The sequence below is a fragment of the Pleurodeles waltl genome, chromosome 2_1 (assembly GCF_031143425.1).
Source record: "Pleurodeles waltl isolate 20211129_DDA chromosome 2_1, aPleWal1.hap1.20221129, whole genome shotgun sequence".
Taxonomy (NCBI): Eukaryota; Metazoa; Chordata; class Amphibia; order Caudata; family Salamandridae; genus Pleurodeles; species Pleurodeles waltl.
In genome coordinates, this window is record NC_090438.1 from 640,437,352 (window position 1) to 640,455,142 (window position 17,791).

The window sequence follows — 17,791 nt, forward strand, 5'->3', positions numbered from 1 at the left end:
CCTACAACAAAGTGAATCTAACATTCAGTAAGGCATAGCATGAGATTTTTTTATGTGAACTAAGAGGTGTTGCTCTAAAATAAGGCACATGTTGCTAATGCTTATGACGATTAGTAGATGAACTACAACGTGATAAGCTGGGCCCAGGCCAAAAATGCTTAAAGTATGGCATCAAGACTCAGTACAGCAGTAGTTGAATGCACACTTGAAATTACTCAGCAGTGTCAAGAAAGTACATTTTCTGATGAATGGTAATGTCTGGGGGGGTCTCTGGAAGGGCCCCCCTTTAAATGAAGGCTGAACAAGTTCCTTTGTCATGCGCATCCAACGTCTTCAGAACCAACAAAGAAAGGGTAAGCCCTGGAAGGAATTTCCTCTGACCTAGGCATCCCTTGCACAAATGTATTTGCAAAACTCACCGAGATCACTCATTGGCCATTAATGATCCCTTGCAGATCCCACAGAGATGCATCAATCTGGCAGATATGTCCAGGTCCAACAAAGTGTTCAATAAATAAATAAGTAAGTTAGGAAACAGAATAACTCAAGAGAACTGCAACGTTCTTGGTAATTACAATGCCAGGAAACAGTAGCAGCAGACAGGGCTGGCTTTAGCGCTGGTGGCGCCCTGTGCAACAGTCTTTTTTGGTGCCCGCGGACTATATGACCACATCCTCGGATTCACTCACTACCACCCAGCAAATGTGCCCCTTATCTCTCCACAGCCCCCCTTTCACATGCATTATTTTGTTGTAAAGCACTTGTAAAGGCTAGTTTTACTAATCTACTCAGCTATCTACATGAAATATAGTTCTGTTCTTTGCAGCAGGCATAATAACCCTCTACACTACTTTATGGTGAGTCAAAGCTGCCGCTAGACATAATTAATATCTCTCTCCCTAGCAGGAACATTAATCACAAGAGGTATTTTGATATTTTAATTGTTTCCTGAAGGCTGGATGCACAAGGAACTTTTCAGCAGGTGCTTTTAAACCACAAGTTTTGTAAGTCATTGCTAAATACAGCGCCCCCTGAGGTCAGCGCTTCCTATCCCGGTCACCATCCGGTGCGACTGCACCGCTCACACCGCCCTAAAGCCGGCCCTGGTAGCAGCAGGATAGGACTGTTCTTATAATGTGTAGTCTCAAAGTGGCCACAGCATTAAGCTGTTGGAATTTACAGTCCTGCTTTCCAAGAAATTTGCAGGAATGGTGTATTGGCCCAGCAGGAGAGCAGTTTGTCTGTCTGAGGGCACCATCAAGGTCTACTGTCTTGTTCTGATCAACACTCAAGTGTCACTGCTGCCACTGCTGCATCCTGGGTACACAGACAACAATGTCGCAATTGACTCGGTGACCACCCCTTGCATAGTGTAACTCCTGCTTCCTCCTGCCCATCAAGACACCTAAATTTGGCTCCAATTTCATCACACATATAGGGAAAATCATTTCATCCTTAAGACTCTTTTCTCTTGTTCCCTGTTTTCCATTCTCCTGTCTCATCTAGTGTTTGAGGTGGATTTGGAGATATTTAAAGCACTATGGAGGACTGTTAACTTTGGAGGAGTGTTAATCCGTCCCAAAAGTGACGGTAAAGTGACGGATATACCACCAGCCGTATTACGAGTTCCATAGGATATAATGGACTCGTAATACGGCTGGTGGTAAATCCGTCACTTTTCCGTCACTTTTGGGACGGATTAACACCTCCTCCAAAGTTAGAATAACCCCCTATATTTTCAACTAACATATGTTTCCTTTTCTGTGGGTCTGATGGGACATGTCAGACAGTCTGTAGATTGGTGTACCTGGATTGTCTGTGTCTTGGGTTCCTGCTGTCTGCTGCCCTGTGTGTGTGTGTGTGTGTGTGTCTGTGTGATTGTGTGTATGTATGTGGATTCAGGTGTGTTGGTTTTTGTGCACGCATAACTGTATGTATGTAGGTGTGTGCATATTTTCATGTCATCTTTGCCAGTTTGTGCATTGATGTCCCTCCTTGTGTGAGTGCACAATGCAAAAGTCGTCTATTGGCTTTGTCAAGGCTTGTTTGTTCTACATATATAACTCAGTGTTTTATATTTAACAAAATAAGAAGTGGAGTTTCCTTAAAGTTCGATGCCTCAAGGAAATTTTCAGTTAAGCTGAAAATAATTCTATAGCAATTACTAACTAAGATGCAGAGAAATTACACATTAAAAGAGTGCAAATTCGCCTTTCTGGCTTTTCATTATTGTGTTAAAGCTCACTTGACTACAAGGAACGTGTGATGAGTGTTTCTCTGATTATGCAAAAAATTAGCAGCGCACCCTTTGTACTGCAACAAAGGAGACATACTAATAAAAAATTCCTAGCTATCGTAACAGAAAGTTTCAATTCTATTAAGGACTCGGAGGCAAGGATTATGCTTTACTTTCTCCACTTTAATGAATAGCAGCCAAGAACAAACCAAAAAAAACTACAACTCCCATGAGAACTTGGGAGAATGGAGTACAGCCTCAACGAATAAAAAACAGGTATTTGAACCAATCTGGAAAAGGCAGTCCATATTGTAGTCCTTCCTTGGTATCTCCACTTCTTCTTTCGAAGCTGGAGCAAGTCGAGAACCATCATGAAGTATCTTGCTTTTGTTGTGTCAGACCCTATAAAGAATGAGACAGTTTAAAAGAGAAACTAGCTTTGTTGATCTTTTTTTTATTTTTTTTATAAAACAAGCATATTCATAAAACATGACAAGTGAAAAACATAACCAAAATTACTTACTAAATACGGGGAGGGATCTCTTAAAATGGTAGTATTATAAGGTGAGCAGGGTGGGATAATCCTCGCCTCCGAGTTCTTAATAGAATTGAAACTTTCCGTTACGATAGCTAGGAAATTTTTCATTCTGTCAGGACCGGAGGCGAGGATTATGCTAGTTTAAAGCTTGTTTACAACTAATTGAGCAACATTCAAGACTGGTTTGAAATAAAAACTCTTAAAAGTAGAATCTGAAGACCAGTCTGCTGCATTCATGATATCTTTCAAACGAGCACCCAAGCTGAATGCCTTGGAGGCCATAGCCCCATGAGTAGAATGAGCACCAAAAAGGGAAAGATTAATGCCCGCTTCTTGCATGACCCAACGAACCCAGCGAGCAATGGTAGGAGAAGAAACAGCTTTGTGAGGTTTACGTAATGCGATAAGAAGTTGACTTTCCCCAGGAGGTCGGAGCTCTGAGGACATTTCCTCGTATGCTTTAAGGCATCGTACCCCACACAACTTTGGGGAATCTGGAAAAGCTGGATAGGAAATTATTCTGGTATTTGTCTTTGTACGTCTACGTACCGTAAATGAGACTCCCGAAGGAGAAAAAGATCTGTGAGAGATATCAAGAGCACGGACTTCAGACACTCTTCTACAAGATACTAGACAAAGCAGAATAGCTAACTTAGGTGTAAACCGCCAGAAACAGGCTGGCGGGAATGGGGTCGGAATCCCAATGGCGGCGCTGCAAGCAGCGCCACCATGGAGGATTCCCTGGGCCAGGGGAAAACCGGCAGGAAACCACTGGTTCCCCTTTTCTGACCGCGGCTTTACCGCCGCGGTCAGAATGGCCCTGGAAGCACCGCCAGCCTGTTGGCGGTGCTTCCGTGGTCCCCGGCCCTGGCGGTCATGGACCGCCAGGGTCGGAATGACCCCCTATGTGTCAACTTGTGACAAATGTCAAAGAGGGAAATCAAATAGAACAGCTTCACAAGGTCTGTTAAGACCTTTGCCCACTGCACCCCATGCCTGGCATACTGTTACTATGGATCTTATAGTGGACCTCCCTAGTAGCCAAGGTTTTAACACTATCCTAGTTTTTGTAGACACTTTCACTAAAATGGCGCATTTCATTCCTTTGAAAGAAATCCCTCGAGCCCCACAGGTTGCACAGTTGTTTACACAACACATAGTATGCGCCCATGGTATCCCAAAAATTCTAGTTTCAGACAGGGGGTCCCAATTTGTTTCTCGCTTTTGGAAGGCCTTTAGTAAAAGATTAGGAATTGATTCTCGTTACTCTACCAGTTACCATCCTGAAACCGATGGGCAAACAGAGAGAGTGAATCAAGAGTTAGAACAGTATTTAAGACTCAATTTATTCGATAAAGAGAAGGAATGGCCTGAGTTGATGTGGGCAGCTGAATTTGCTTACAATAATGCTGTTCATTCCACCACTGGGTTCTCCCCCCTTTTATCTGAACCATGGTAGACATCCTAATGTAATGTTGGGTAAAGAAGATGATTCAGTGCCTGCAGTAGAAGAGATGGTGAGGGATTTGCAGACCACGTTAGTTAGGGCTAGAAAAAACATCATTCAAGCAAAAGACTCATATAAGACTCAGGCTGATAGAAAAAGAAGAGAGAGCCCCATTTATTCGAAAGGAGACAAAGTTTGGTTATCCACTCGTCATTTACGTCTCAAAGGAAATCGCAAATTTCAGCCACGATTTATAGGCCCATTCAAAGTTGACAAGATGATTAATCCAGTGGCAGTTAAATTGTAGTTGCCAGCTCATCTAAAGATACATCCTGTTTTCCATGTCTCCTTATTAAAGAACAGTCCTCCAAATTTACGTCAAAACTCCCCTCCAATTCCTATCCAGATTAGCTCTGCAGAAGAGTATGAGGTCAATCAAATCTTAGATTCCAAAATCCGTAATGGCCAGCTTTATTATCTAATTGATTGGAAAGGTTATGGTCCAGAGGAACGATCCTGGGAGCCGCACAAGTATGTACATGCTTCAAGATTAGTGAGAAACTTTCATAGAACCTACCCAAGCAAACCTAAATTGGAGAACTGTTCCTTGAGGGGAGTACTGTCATGACCACACAAACTTGCCAAGTCAAATCAAAGAAGTGCATGAGAAAAGCAAAGAGATATCCTCAGTGGAGACAGCAAAGCCCAAACTGGAAGAAGGTTTGCAGAGTAATCTTGCGCTTATTTCAAAGGAAGAATCAAGAAGAGAAGATCCAAGATGGCCGCTGTGAGTCCTGAAGGTTAGTTACAGTTTTAGTCTTGCAATCGGTTGGTTGCTAGGTTACGAGCTCTCCAGCTGGAAGACTTGCACTTCAACTGAGGTCTGACATGAATCAGCTGTGTGGAGAGAGCGCGCTTCAGAACAGAAACTCCTGTGAGGTAAAATTACATTTGAAGATTATATTACAGAAAACAGATAAATATTGTCAAGGTTTATTCGAAGAGTTTGATAGTAGATCGTTCCCGTGGAAGTCGGCAAGGCTACAGAGTTAATGTATGAATTAACCTTATGTTTACAAGGTTCTTGTTTAAGATATTAAAGTCAAAGAAAAAAAGAACTTTAAAAGAGCAAGTATCTACAAATGTCAAGGTTATAAACAAAGGCCAAGTTTAAAGGAGAAACGAACTGTTAACAAATAAGCATTTACAAATTCAATGGTAATAAACCAAAATAGAGTTTAAAAGAGAAACAAACTTAAATAAACAAGCATTTACAACTACAAGTTATCGACAGATGTCGAAGTAAGGAAGGAGAAACTAACTGTAATAAACAAGCATTTACAAATACAAGTTATCAACAAATGTCAAAGTAAGAAAGGAGAAACAAACTTTAATAAACAAGCATTTACAAATACAAGTATTGACAGAAGTCACAATAAGACAGGAGAAATTAAATAACATCAGCTGATTTGAAGAACGCATTATCACCAACTATATATATATATATATATATATATATATATATATATATAAAGCAACATAAAACCAATCTCTAACAAAGGTTGAGAAGTTCTTCCAGAATCAGTAATAAGCATTTTTTAAGAAGAGCTATCATTTATAGAGAGAAGCAAGGCTACAGAGAACTCAGGGTGAGTGAAGAAATAATAGAATTAAAGAGAATTAAGTGTTGAGAGTAGAAAGTGAAAAAACTGATGTTGTATGTCCCTAGTAATTGCCACTGTGACTCTTGCAGGTGCTGTATCCAATCTTAGATGTGAAGAGGGAGACTGAGTACTGGCGTTCATCATCTCTGTGGCAGTCTCTCTACCATCCCATTCCCCTTTCCCCCTCCGGGGTACTCAGCACGAAGGATTAATATTCGTTGTGAGTAGCTCGGGTCGGGACTGAGGAGTTATCTTCTGCTTCTGAGGAAATCGAATTGAAGTATCCTGACAGCAGGTATTGTGCTGTCACTGAAACTTGATGGTCCAGGCAATACTGCCAAAAACTGGACGCCAGATTGGAAAGTGCCTTGGACAGAGTGCCGCCGAGATGATTGATATATCGGACCGCGGATGTATTGTCCATCTTCAAGAGGATGTTCGACTGGATCGAGTCTTCGGTCCAGCACTTGACTGCAAATGAACCAGCTAGAAGTTTGAGACAATTTATGTGCAGATTCTGCTCCCCCAGGGACCAGGTTCCCCCGGTGGAGAAGTCTCCACACTGAGCACCCCAACCTAGCCTGCTGGCATCTGATTCTATTATAAAATCCGGAGCGGAACCGAAAATACCTCTGCTGTTCCAGGCTTCCATATGTGAAAGCCACCAACGAATCTCCTCTATCGCCTCCTGCGAAAGGATCACTTTTTGAGAATACGTTAGACCTTTGCGAAGATGAGCTGCTTTGAGACGTTGAAGAGCTCGGTAATGTAGCGGACCCGGGAATATCGCCTGATTGGAAAAAGAGAGAAGCCCTATGAGGTGGGCAATTTGACGAAGGGAGACTTTCCAACTAATTTTTTTCATCTTGTGAGATGGAAGACTTAGAGTGGCTGACACTGAATCGATAGTGAAGCCTAAAAAGACCACTCTTTGAGAAGGGATTTGGCCTTGTTTATGATAAACCCCAGGCCCTGCAACAAGTCGACTGTGACCTGTAGATGGGCAGAGAGTTGTTTGGGACATTGGGCTAGCAGTAAAATGTCGTTGAGATAAACAATTAGTTGAATTCCTTGAGCTATGAGGTGTTCCACGATCGGTTTGAGAACCTTCGTGAAGCACCATGGAGCTGAGGAAAGTCCGAACGGAAGGGTAGTGAACTCAAATGTTTGATCTCCCCAAGAGAATTGAAGAAAACGTCTGTGAGGTGGGAAGATAGGAACGGTGAGATAAGCGTCTTTTAAAGCGAGACGAACCATCTAGTCCAGAGGATGCGAAACATCCCGAAGAAGGTGGATCCCTTACATTTTGAAGTGGCGGCAAACAAGCCGCTCGTTGATCTCCTTTAGATTGATGACCGGTCATCGACCGCCATCTGTTTTGTCCACCAAGAATAGATTGCTTATGAAACCTCGAGGATGTGGTACCGTCGGACAAATAGCTTGTTTGTCCAACAAGGCCCCAATTTCTCTGTCCACCAAAACGGCGTCTTGCGAGGAAAACACCAGGGGATTTGGATGCGAAAGCTACTTGGGAGTCTCTATAAATTCTATATGGAAGCCATGTATTGTCTGTAAGACCCATGCATCCTGTGTAATTCGTTTCCATGCGTGGATAAAATTCGCCATACGACCCCCTACTTTTAAAAGGGAAGAAGGGATAACACTTACCGTAAGAGGATGTTGATGCAGATCCTCTACCACCGCGATGTCTGAAGTGTCTGCCTCTGGTTGGATAGAAATTGGCAAAGCGGTTCTGGTCTTGGTACTGTCCCTGCCTGGAGCCTTGTCCTCTGAAAGAGTTGATTGACTGCACACGACCGGGCGAGCGGCCCCTGCCTCGACCAGCCCCATGGAAAATCCGGGTAGGAAAAACTTTTTTCATTGACGAGTGTGGTTTGTCCAGGGAAGTGAAAGTATTCACAAACTTCCCTAACTCCTTTATAAAGGGTTCTCCAACTAAGCCTCCTTGAGCTACAGGACCTGCCTCAGAATCAGCCAGATCTCCTAGTTTGGGATCCACTTTAATTAACAATGAACGACGGCGTTCAGTGTAAAGAGCACAGTTAGCGTTTCCCCAAAAAATTATAGCACGCTGTGCCCAACCTGAAAGGACCTCGGGAGAAATTAATGCGCCAGAAGATTTAGCGTCTTCAGCCATGTCAAGAATCTTTGTCAAAGGGCCTAAGACATCAAGAAGTTTATCTTGACATGCCCCCCAAGACCTTTTTTTAAGATCCTTTATACATTTTTGTAAGAATGTAGACATCCTGGGGTCTAATTCTAGAGTTATGGCAACCTTGTCTGCCAAAGAAGGTCGGGGACATTCTGCTCTTAGACAATTACGAGAGTCTTTTTCTATTGGTTATCGAATGCGTCCTGCCACATAAGATGCCACCTTGTCAGACGGTGCCCATTCGGATGACCTAGGATGAACAACGTCATCTGGGTCCAACATGTCTGAAACTGCAGGAGCAGGCTGAGAACCAAAAGGAAGCCAAGGCTTGGATGGACTGGCGTCAACTTCCTGATCCCCAGAAGAATCACTGTTATGGAAGGCGGGGGACAGGGGTCTTGAGGAATCAAAAGGGAAGGTCAGAGAGGGAAATTAGGAAATTCCTGACCCGATCAAATAGATCTGCGCCCAATACCTGATTCACGAGGACACTTAGCTGGAGGCGCGTCTGCGAAAGCATCGTTGGAGGCAGGAGGGGCTGAAGGAGTAACACTAGAGGTCGAGAATTTGGCGCATTCGCGTGCTATCTGCTGAGATAGTCTGTCCTCAAGAGGACCAATTGCTTCTGAAACGGCCCTATATATGGGTTAAATTAAATCAAGAATACAGACCTCGGTGATGAAAACGGGGCGTCAAAGCCTTTTGTAATAATAATAATACCGACCCTAAATGGAAGGGCATCTCCCTCCAGGTAGGTAAAATCAATATACTAGCGAACGAACGAACGCGCTGAGGGGAAAGAGCTCTGCTCCGCGCTGAGGTAAAAACGAAGGCGCGTCTCCCTCAGCGTGTCCGTTGCCAAGGGATCCTTCCCAACGAGCGCCCTCTGGCGGTTGTCGGGAAGCTTCCGAACCGTGCACAGAGAAGGAAACGCTCGCATAGGGGCGAAAACGCTCCCCCGAGTGAAGGAAACAAAGTAGTTATGAAAACAACACAATACAAACAGTCTAATAGGCAATAAAATTTAAATAAGGAGAGACCAAAAATGGTGACTTATCTCGGCTGCGAGCAGCGAAGGAAGAGGAGATACCAAGGAAGGACTACAATATGGACTGCCTGTTCCGGATTGGTCCAAATACCTGTTTTTTATTTGTTGAGACTGTACTCCATTCTCCCAAGTTCTCATGGGAGTTTAAGTTTTTTGGTTTGTTCTTGGCTGCTATTCATTAAAGTGGAGAAAGTAAAGCATAATCCTTGCCTCTGGTCCTGACATAGAATTCCTTTGTTTGACAGTTCTTGAATTCAGAGGCTTCTGAAATTGAGGAAACCGAACTCCTGTTTTTAAATGGTTCTTCCACATAACTTTGAAAAGATTCTGTGAGTTTTGAGATATTCATAGTAAAGACAGGTACATTGTCAATGTCTTGGAACTTAATTTCCCTTTTTTCTTACAGGTTCCGTCACAGTTTCTTACGCTTATTCGAGACTGCAGGCCTCCGTACAGTGTGGCAGTCCAGGCACTACAAGCAGTAGGAAATGTATCTAATCAGGAAGAAGGATCCTACTATCAGTGTGGTCAAACCCAGTGCTATGAAGGCCGAGGATCTGTTGTGAGCCTTGGAAGATCGAGGTAAGATGCAACAGGTTCCATTACACACACTACATGTCAAGCTCTATAAAGAGAGGCAATCAAACTGCCCATGACGGCCTATATTTGATAATCGTGTGTTGTTTTCTTTTCTGGCCAGGAATGAGGCTTTCTCCAGGTTACTTAATTTAAGAAAAAACAGGTGGATTGACAGGAGCACACGGGCAGTGATAGTGGAATTTGCCCTATACAACCCTCCCACAAACCTATTCACCTCGGTGTCACTGCTTGCAGAGATTCCACTATTTGGTGGTGTCATTCCATCTTCTAATGTCAAGTCTGTTAGCATCTACAGGATCAGCACTGTTCTAGACTATTTCATAATGGTTTCTGAGGTAAGCATCTGTCTTATTGAGGCATGTCGGATGGCCATTAAAAATTTGTCTCTAGCTTTCGGTCAAACTTTCTATCTATGTATTATTTATTTATGTTTATAACTATCTTATTAAATCAAGTGCATAATCACTATGGGGTTTCTTGACAGGAGGAGGGGGGGTTGTGGAGAATTAAGCTGATCTTGGAAAAGCAAGGCCATGCACCCGCACGTAGAAAGATCTTCCTTTCTTCAGGTTTTTTATTTCACAGAACCATGAAAAGGTTTTAATGAACATCCAGATGAAACAAACTTTGTTTTTATAAAATTTGGAGTTATTCTGTGTATGGGTTACAAATTATTATTTTTTTTAAACACTTTTAAAGGGGACGTTCATTTGGAGGCTTTAGATTTGCTTTGATGTGTTTGGAGACTTGGTAGTGTGTAAGAATATTTTCTATCTAGCAGATCACCACATTCTAGACAACTTTCCTTTCTCTGCTTCATGAGGTAGGCAGAAAGTGTAAATTATAAACATCCTCATAATAGGTCGGGAATCACACCAGCATGGCTGTTATTGATGCTTGTAGACTGGGAATCAGATCTCGAACAGTCTTAAAAAGAATTCAGAATTAATTTATCTGGGGTACCATTGATAGTTTAGAAATGATTTGAAAGCCCACTTTTCAAATCAGTATATTTGGAGTCAAACATGCACCAAGTTCCTTCAGTCAGAAAGTAGTACTGCAGAGAACATTCTGACCTAAGGTCATTTTCAATCAGTGGCTGGGCATTCATTTGCACACATCCAGCATGCATGCCTGATATGCTCCACAGCTTTAGGAGCACGTGGGTTTCAGTGGTATGGATTTAAAAATGGTATCCGTGTTTATGTGTAAAGGTAGCAGTTGGACGTTTTTGCTTATGCACGGTCATCCCCAATCTTTTTGCCTCCTATTTTTTCTGACCTGTTGCTGTTGGCTTTTGAACTCTGAGCATTTTACCACTGCTAACCAGTGCTAAAGTGCATATGCTCTCTGTGTAAAATTGTATGTAATTGGTTTATCCATGTTTGGCATATTTGATTTACTAGTAAGTCCCTAGTAAAGTGAACTAGAGGTGCCAGGGCCTGTGAATCAAATGCTACTAGTGGGCCTGCAGCAGTGGTTGTGCCACCCACTTAAGTAGCGCTGTAATCATGTCTCAGACCTGCCACTGCAGTGTCTGTGTGTGCAGTTTTTAACTGTAAATTCGACTTGGCAAGTGTACCCACTTGCCAGGCCTAAACCTTCCCTTTTCTTACATGTCAGACACCCCTAAGGTAGTAACTAGGTAGCCCCAAGGGCAGGGTGCAGTGTATGGTTAAGGTAGGACATATAGGCGGTCATTCCGACCGTGGCGGTCGGCGGTGAAGCGGCGGTAAGACCGGCAACAGGCTGGCGGTCTTTTTTTCTGATATTCTGACCATGGCGGTTACCGCAATGGCCAGCCGCCGCTTCATCGTTCCGACGGCCACGGCGGTAACGACCGCCGGGCTGGAGACCTGGGTCACCAGCCCGGCGGTCGTCACATACCGCCGGCGGTGTTCCGACCCGCCTGACCCCGGCTTACCGCCATGGATTTCATGCGGTTTGAGACCGCCATGAAATCCATGGCGGTAAGCACTCTCAGTGCCAGGGAATCCCTTCCCTGGCACTGATAGGGGTCTCCCCCACCCCAACTCCCTCCCCTACCCCCCCCACCACCCCTGCCACCCCCAAAAGGTTGCAGGACCCCTCTCCCCACCCCTCTCCCCAACATGTACACAGACATACACACGTACACGTACACGCACACATACATGCACGCACTCTCAACATACACACACACACCCCCGCATTCATGCACGCACTCTCAACATACACACACACCCCCCCGCATTCATGCACGCACTCTCAACATACACACACACCCCCCGCATTCATGCACGCACTCTCAACATACACCCCCCCGCATTGATGCACGCACTCTCAACATACACACACACCCCCCCACATTCTTGCACGCACTCAACATACACACATACACGCACGCAACTCACAACACCCCCACACCCCCTTTCCCTAACGGACGATCACCTTACCTGTTCCGGGGATCCTCCGGGAGGGAACGGGACCCATGGGGGCAAGTCGTGATTCTCTGGGCGGTGTTCTGTTGGCGTGGCAGTGGAGGTGGAGCAACCTCCACTTCCCCGCCGCCCGCCAGTATGGCTGTTGACGGCTCTTCGTCCGGAAACGGGAGGAGCGCTGCCAACGGTCGTAATGGCCCGAGCGGAAGACCGCCAGCACTGGCGGTCTTCCGTACGGCGGTCTACAAAAAAGACCGCCGAGGTCAGAATGACCACCATAGTAATGTGTTTTATATGTCCTGACAGTGAAATATTGCTAAATTCGTTTTTCACTGTTGCAAGGCCTGTCCCTCTCATAGGTTAACATTGGGGCTACCTTTAAATATAATTAAAGTGTAGATTCCCTTTGGGAGCGGATGGACATGTGGAGTTTGGGGTCTCTGAGCTCACAATTTAAAAGTACATTTTTTAGTAAAGTTGATTTTAAGATTGTGTGTTTGAAAATGCCACTTTTTAGAAAGTGGGCATTTTCTTGCTTATATCATTTCTGTGACTCTGCCTGTTTGCGGATTCCCTGTTTGGGTCAGCTTGACAGTTGGGCTGGTTGCACCTCACACTAGACAGTGACACAAAAGGAGCTGGGGTGTAGCCTGCATATCCTGATGAGCCATCTGTGCTGGAGGGAGGGGAGGAGTGGTCACTCACACCTGAAAGGGCTGTGCCTGCCCTCACACAATGCAGACTCCAACCCCCTGGTGGGTGTCTGGAGCCTGGCCTGGGCAAGGCAGGATTTCACATTCAAAAGAGACTTTACTTTGAAGTAGGTCTACTTCAAAGGAGAAATTGGGTATAAGAAGGGCACCCAAAACCACAGACTTTAGAAACACTTCTGGAACCAAGAAGAACCTCTGCCTGGAGAAGAGCTGAATAGCTTAGGAAGAAGAGCTTCCCTGCCTGTGACTGTGCTTTGTGGAGCTATCCTGCAGTTGCTGCTTCTGCCAGAGTAAGAGGGCAAAGACTGGACTTTGTGTGCCTTCCATCTTGAGAAGAAATCTCCAAGGGCTTGATCTAGAGCTTGCCTCCTGTTTGAAGTCTCAGGGACAGCAAAGACTTCTCTCTGCGAGCACCTGGAGTCTCTGGAGAGACTCCTACTCTGCCCTGTGGTGCGCATCCAGTTCCTGGGACCCTGAAAGGAGAAGCTGGCAGCCTAAAGACAAGGAAATCCACGCACAGAGCGCCGTGCGGGGAAAAGATTGGCGCGACTCTGATCTGTGGCTGAAAAAACGATGCGCCGCCGACTCCGCAGCTGAGAAACGACACTCACAGGAAACGCGACCGAAGAATCGATGCACGGAGCAGGAGAAACGATGCGCAGCATCGCTGACAGAGGCTGGGAGATCACAACCTGCGCTGCAGGGTTTTCGGATCATCGTGCGGCTTGATTTCCGACTCACGTACCGCCGTGTGGGGTTATTTTTGACACCACTCGCCCGTGCAGGGTTATATTTGACGCGCACCATGTACATTTTCACGCTAGCAGCGCTAGTGTGTGTTTAAAACTACTTAAAGACTCTTTTTGCATTTTTATTGATAACTTGACTTGTGTATTGTGGATTTTTGTCGTTTTGGTCTTGTTTTGTTTAGATAAATATTTCCTATTTTTCTAAACTGGGTTGTCATTTTGTAGTGTTTTCATTAAGTTACTGTGTGTGTTGGTACAAATACTTTATACCTAGCACTCTGAAGTTAAGCCTACTGCTCTGCCAAGCTACCAATGGGGTAAGTAGGGGTTAGCTGAGGGTGATTTTCTTTTACCCTGACTAGAGTGAGGGTCCTTGCTTGAACAGGGGGTCAACCAAAGACCCCATTTCTAACAGTAGCCTATTCTGAAGATTGATAATAAAGTACAAAACAATATTGGTTTATTTGTGCGATTTGGTAGACCCCTCATGTTAGCTGTGATGCGGGCACCCCTTACTAAGTGGATTTCCTTTAATATTAAAAGCAAAAAGTGCACGCTTACTTATGTAATTTATAAATACAAGAGTATCGTGTTCAAACACAGGAAATCCTAGTTGGACAATTGCGCAGGAGGCATGCTGCACGGCTGTCCCCTTCATGAATAGGCGATGAGGCGTAATGTTTAAGAAGAGATCAGAGAAAGGAAGACTTGTGCACCACTGTCCAATAGGCCTCCTTCTCGTCCCTTCATTGTGTCCTGTGTGTCTCATGGTACAAGAATGTTCTTTTAAAATACTGGCCCACCTGTTTTTTGATGAGCCGTGATAGGAGGAAACCGTATGAGTGCTCCTCATTTTCTGCTGTTATGCTTAAAGGTTTCATAACGCGAGTTACAGTCATCACTTAATTCAAACAGGCCTGCCAGATGCAGCTGTTCTGGTAATATTTGAATTGTGGATATATCATGGGCACTATTTTCGGTTTGGCTTCCGACACTAGGCCCAGGTCTCAGCAGGGCCCTCTTTTATAAAAAAAAAAAGTCCATAAAGCATGACTGTTTTCCTGGAGGCCTATGATCTATGCCTGGTGACCCATATTCTAACTTTGGCTGCATTAGATCATTTAAAAGACTCAATCTAAGATTAATTAATACATTTAAAAGAAAAAGCTCCAGGAAGCAGCGGTGCGCTTGGCCTCCGGCACACGATTAGAGAGTGCTGAAAAAGTTCCACAAACTGTCTGGAAAGCATCTCTATATTATAGTCGGCTAGCAAAGCTAAACCTGTTGTCCAGGCACCTCAGTTCAGTCACGAAAGCTGGCAATGGGCAGGCACTGTCCGGTACTGAGTCTGTGCACTTATTTAATATGAAAGATAGACTACCTGCATATCTCCGCACTGCTGAACACACTTAATGGAAGAGTACGAGCACTTCTCAGGAACAAATAGGTACTCTGAATGGAGTACCGGCACTTCTAGATTTCCATTTAAAGCACTGGCTGGCATAATACTCGGGGGTGTTCTCCTAAGTAGGACCTTCCTTCTTGGTTAGAATTGCACACTGTGGTACAATCTTCCATATTATCTTAGTGACACTAATTGCCCAATTTCTGTTTCACCAGTCTCTTAAATGTGACTTTATGCAAAAGATTTATGCTTCTAGGAAGCTTTAAGAATGTGCTCGTTTTGGGGCTGTCTTACAACAAGCAAAGCTTCGTGCGCATCCAGGGCACTTAGGAATTTTAGAAGGTCCCTCCGATGCTTTTTCTGTCACTTATATAATACGATTGCGCAATTGTGATCTAAAGGGGTGTTCTCTCTTTACGTTGGGATGTGGCTCCTTGTAAATGAGGGAGTCTTTGCTATTGCTCCAGTACCACATTGAAGTGGCACACAGGCAATGCGCTGCACTTTGCCAACCCGGGGGGCGGTCGCATGGATCCCAGGGATTCCGAGACACCTCGCTGCAAAGCGAAAAGACAGTGAATGACAGAGACGCGGTTTCAGACCACAACCCTGTTTTCACAGTGCACTCGCCTTGACGCAGACTTGAACAGTCAGTTTGTGCGTGCTCTGAGTGCAGCATATTTTTTTTATATGATCAGGCACACTTCCGAGGTCTGCGCCAAACACCCCCGGTAATGGATGTGCCATGGAGCAAACCGGTTGGGCCACCCCTTGGTAACCACAAAAAATTCAAAAGAGAAAGTCTCATCACCATCAAACCGGTGTTTTTAGGAGGTGGATTCCGCTAGGGAGTTGCCATTTCTAAACATAATTTCACATAACAGCTGCATGCATTTTATTTTTATTTTTAAATTTTTCAAAGATTTCGAGTCTAGGTTGTGGGGACAATTGCAAAATTAGGCATTACTCTTAGTAAAATGCCTTGTTAATTTCTCACATTTTCATTCTTTACCAGAGGAATTAAAAAAACAGTTTTGGTATTGTATTCATCGTGTCTTTTGTTTCTAGATGGCTTATTTAGGACTCGTCCTCGTTCACTGTTACTTTCAGCTCACAACCATTATTCAGCGTGGTCTCCTGAACTACTGGCAAGAACCATGGAACTGGGTAGAGGTCAGTGACTATTTTGTACCTGTGATGCTGTCGCAAAATAGGGTAGCAAAGGCGCGATATCAAATAGTTGCTGTCTAAGTGCGATTCATCAATTGTATTGGCAGAACAGTGTAAGCATGTAATAGAAGATGACACATTAGACATTCTTGTTTCTCTTTGCTTTTACCGCACACGTCTAATTCATGTTATATCCATAAAATGTAATTACCCAAAAGGAATGATAAGTTGTTGGGTAAAAAGGCACTTTTACTTTCTCTTAATAGGAAGAGAAATCTGTCAAAAATGTTGGAAATGCCTAACTAGCGTTGGTATGTATGCAGGTGTGCAGACTTTGGGTTTGTGAAATTAATTATGCGGTCTTGGTTGGTGACGTTTTCTGTAGGAGGAGAACACATGGTTCATGGGCAGGACACAGAGCTGGCACGCCTGTATTAGCCCACTGACTGACACTCCCTTGACAATGAAACATCACTCGGTTTGTTTTAGCCAAAGTGTCATTTAACAGGTAGATTATCATAAACTTTGTGATCAAGGGGGCTAGAAAGATTCTTCCCTGGGAATGGAAGATGGCCCTTGCCTGGGACCCAGGGCCACAGATGTTTGTCTACTCACGTCTTACTGGGCTTTCTTTGAGTTGGTCGCCCAGAGGAGCACAATAATCCTCTCCAGTCTGGTGATAACCTGCACTAGATAGGGTAGGTGCTTCTGGATCAAGTGACCAGGACGAGGTCCCTGGCATCCACACAGGCTTCACCTGCCTCTCATTGGGGCTTCTTGGAGCTGGTCAGCCCAGATGCCCATGAGAATCTTCCCTGTTCAGCAGTCACAGTACCTGGGTAGGGATGATGGCTCTTGTCCCTGTCACCAGCATGAGATTAATTGAATCTCACTGATGCTTCCACAAGCTGGTCACACTCATCCCCTGCCTGCTAGCCTGGTCACTCCACTATGATTGTTATCAGTGTTATCCACCTTCCTGAAACCCAGGGTTGTCTAGCCAAGGTGGTTTAAGCACCTGGCACCCATTGAGTCTATCCATGAAGCCACTGTTCCTCAACTGTTAAGCCTTCACTGGGCTTATGGAACCCAAGAGGAGGAGTGACAAGTTTTAGATAGGTGGGGCAGCCTGCCCTCCAGGCATATGGTCTGCCAAACACAAACAAGATTGCCAGGGCCCACTGGAGCTGCTGATGAGAAGGTCCAATCGGATGCCTCCACCAATGCTCACTCAGGACATTTGGTGATGATGCTGATCAGCAAAGGAACTGTGCCCACAGAGACAAAAGCTGACGGTATGAGTTTACAGATCTCAGCGAAATAACTGCTCTGTTAATTCCAAAACCCTGAACAAGAATCACATAATCTATGAATGTATCTGATAGAGACTTCTAGTTGCAGATTCCTTACCTTAAATTTTCCCCCAGGTGTCAGACTGGATCTGGAGATTTTTTCTTTGAGCAATAACCTTGCGTGACAGTAGGTGGCATCGGTTGACTCCACGGGCGTCGTTGGCTTCGTAGTCACGGTTATGACATCAGGAGTGGTACATAGACGCTGCCTCAGCGCAGTAACGCCCGCTCTGTTCTTTCCGTGCCACGCGCTGATCTGGAGAGACCTACTGTGGT

The 17,791-nt window shown here is 44.6% G+C and overlaps 1 protein-coding gene across 1 annotated transcript in view; it reads left to right on the plus strand.

Moving 5' to 3' along the window:
* PKD1L1 (polycystin 1 like 1, transient receptor potential channel interacting) overlaps nucleotides 1-17,791 on the plus strand; it is a 1,079,023-nt gene that overhangs the window by 902,281 nt on the left and 158,951 nt on the right. The window contains exons 56-58 of the mRNA XM_069216140.1: nucleotides 9,513-9,688; nucleotides 9,807-10,041; nucleotides 16,062-16,166. Of these exons, the coding sequence (XP_069072241.1) occupies nucleotides 9,513-9,688; nucleotides 9,807-10,041; nucleotides 16,062-16,166 (516 nt within the window). The remainder of the gene's footprint in view (nucleotides 1-9,512; nucleotides 9,689-9,806; nucleotides 10,042-16,061; nucleotides 16,167-17,791) is intronic.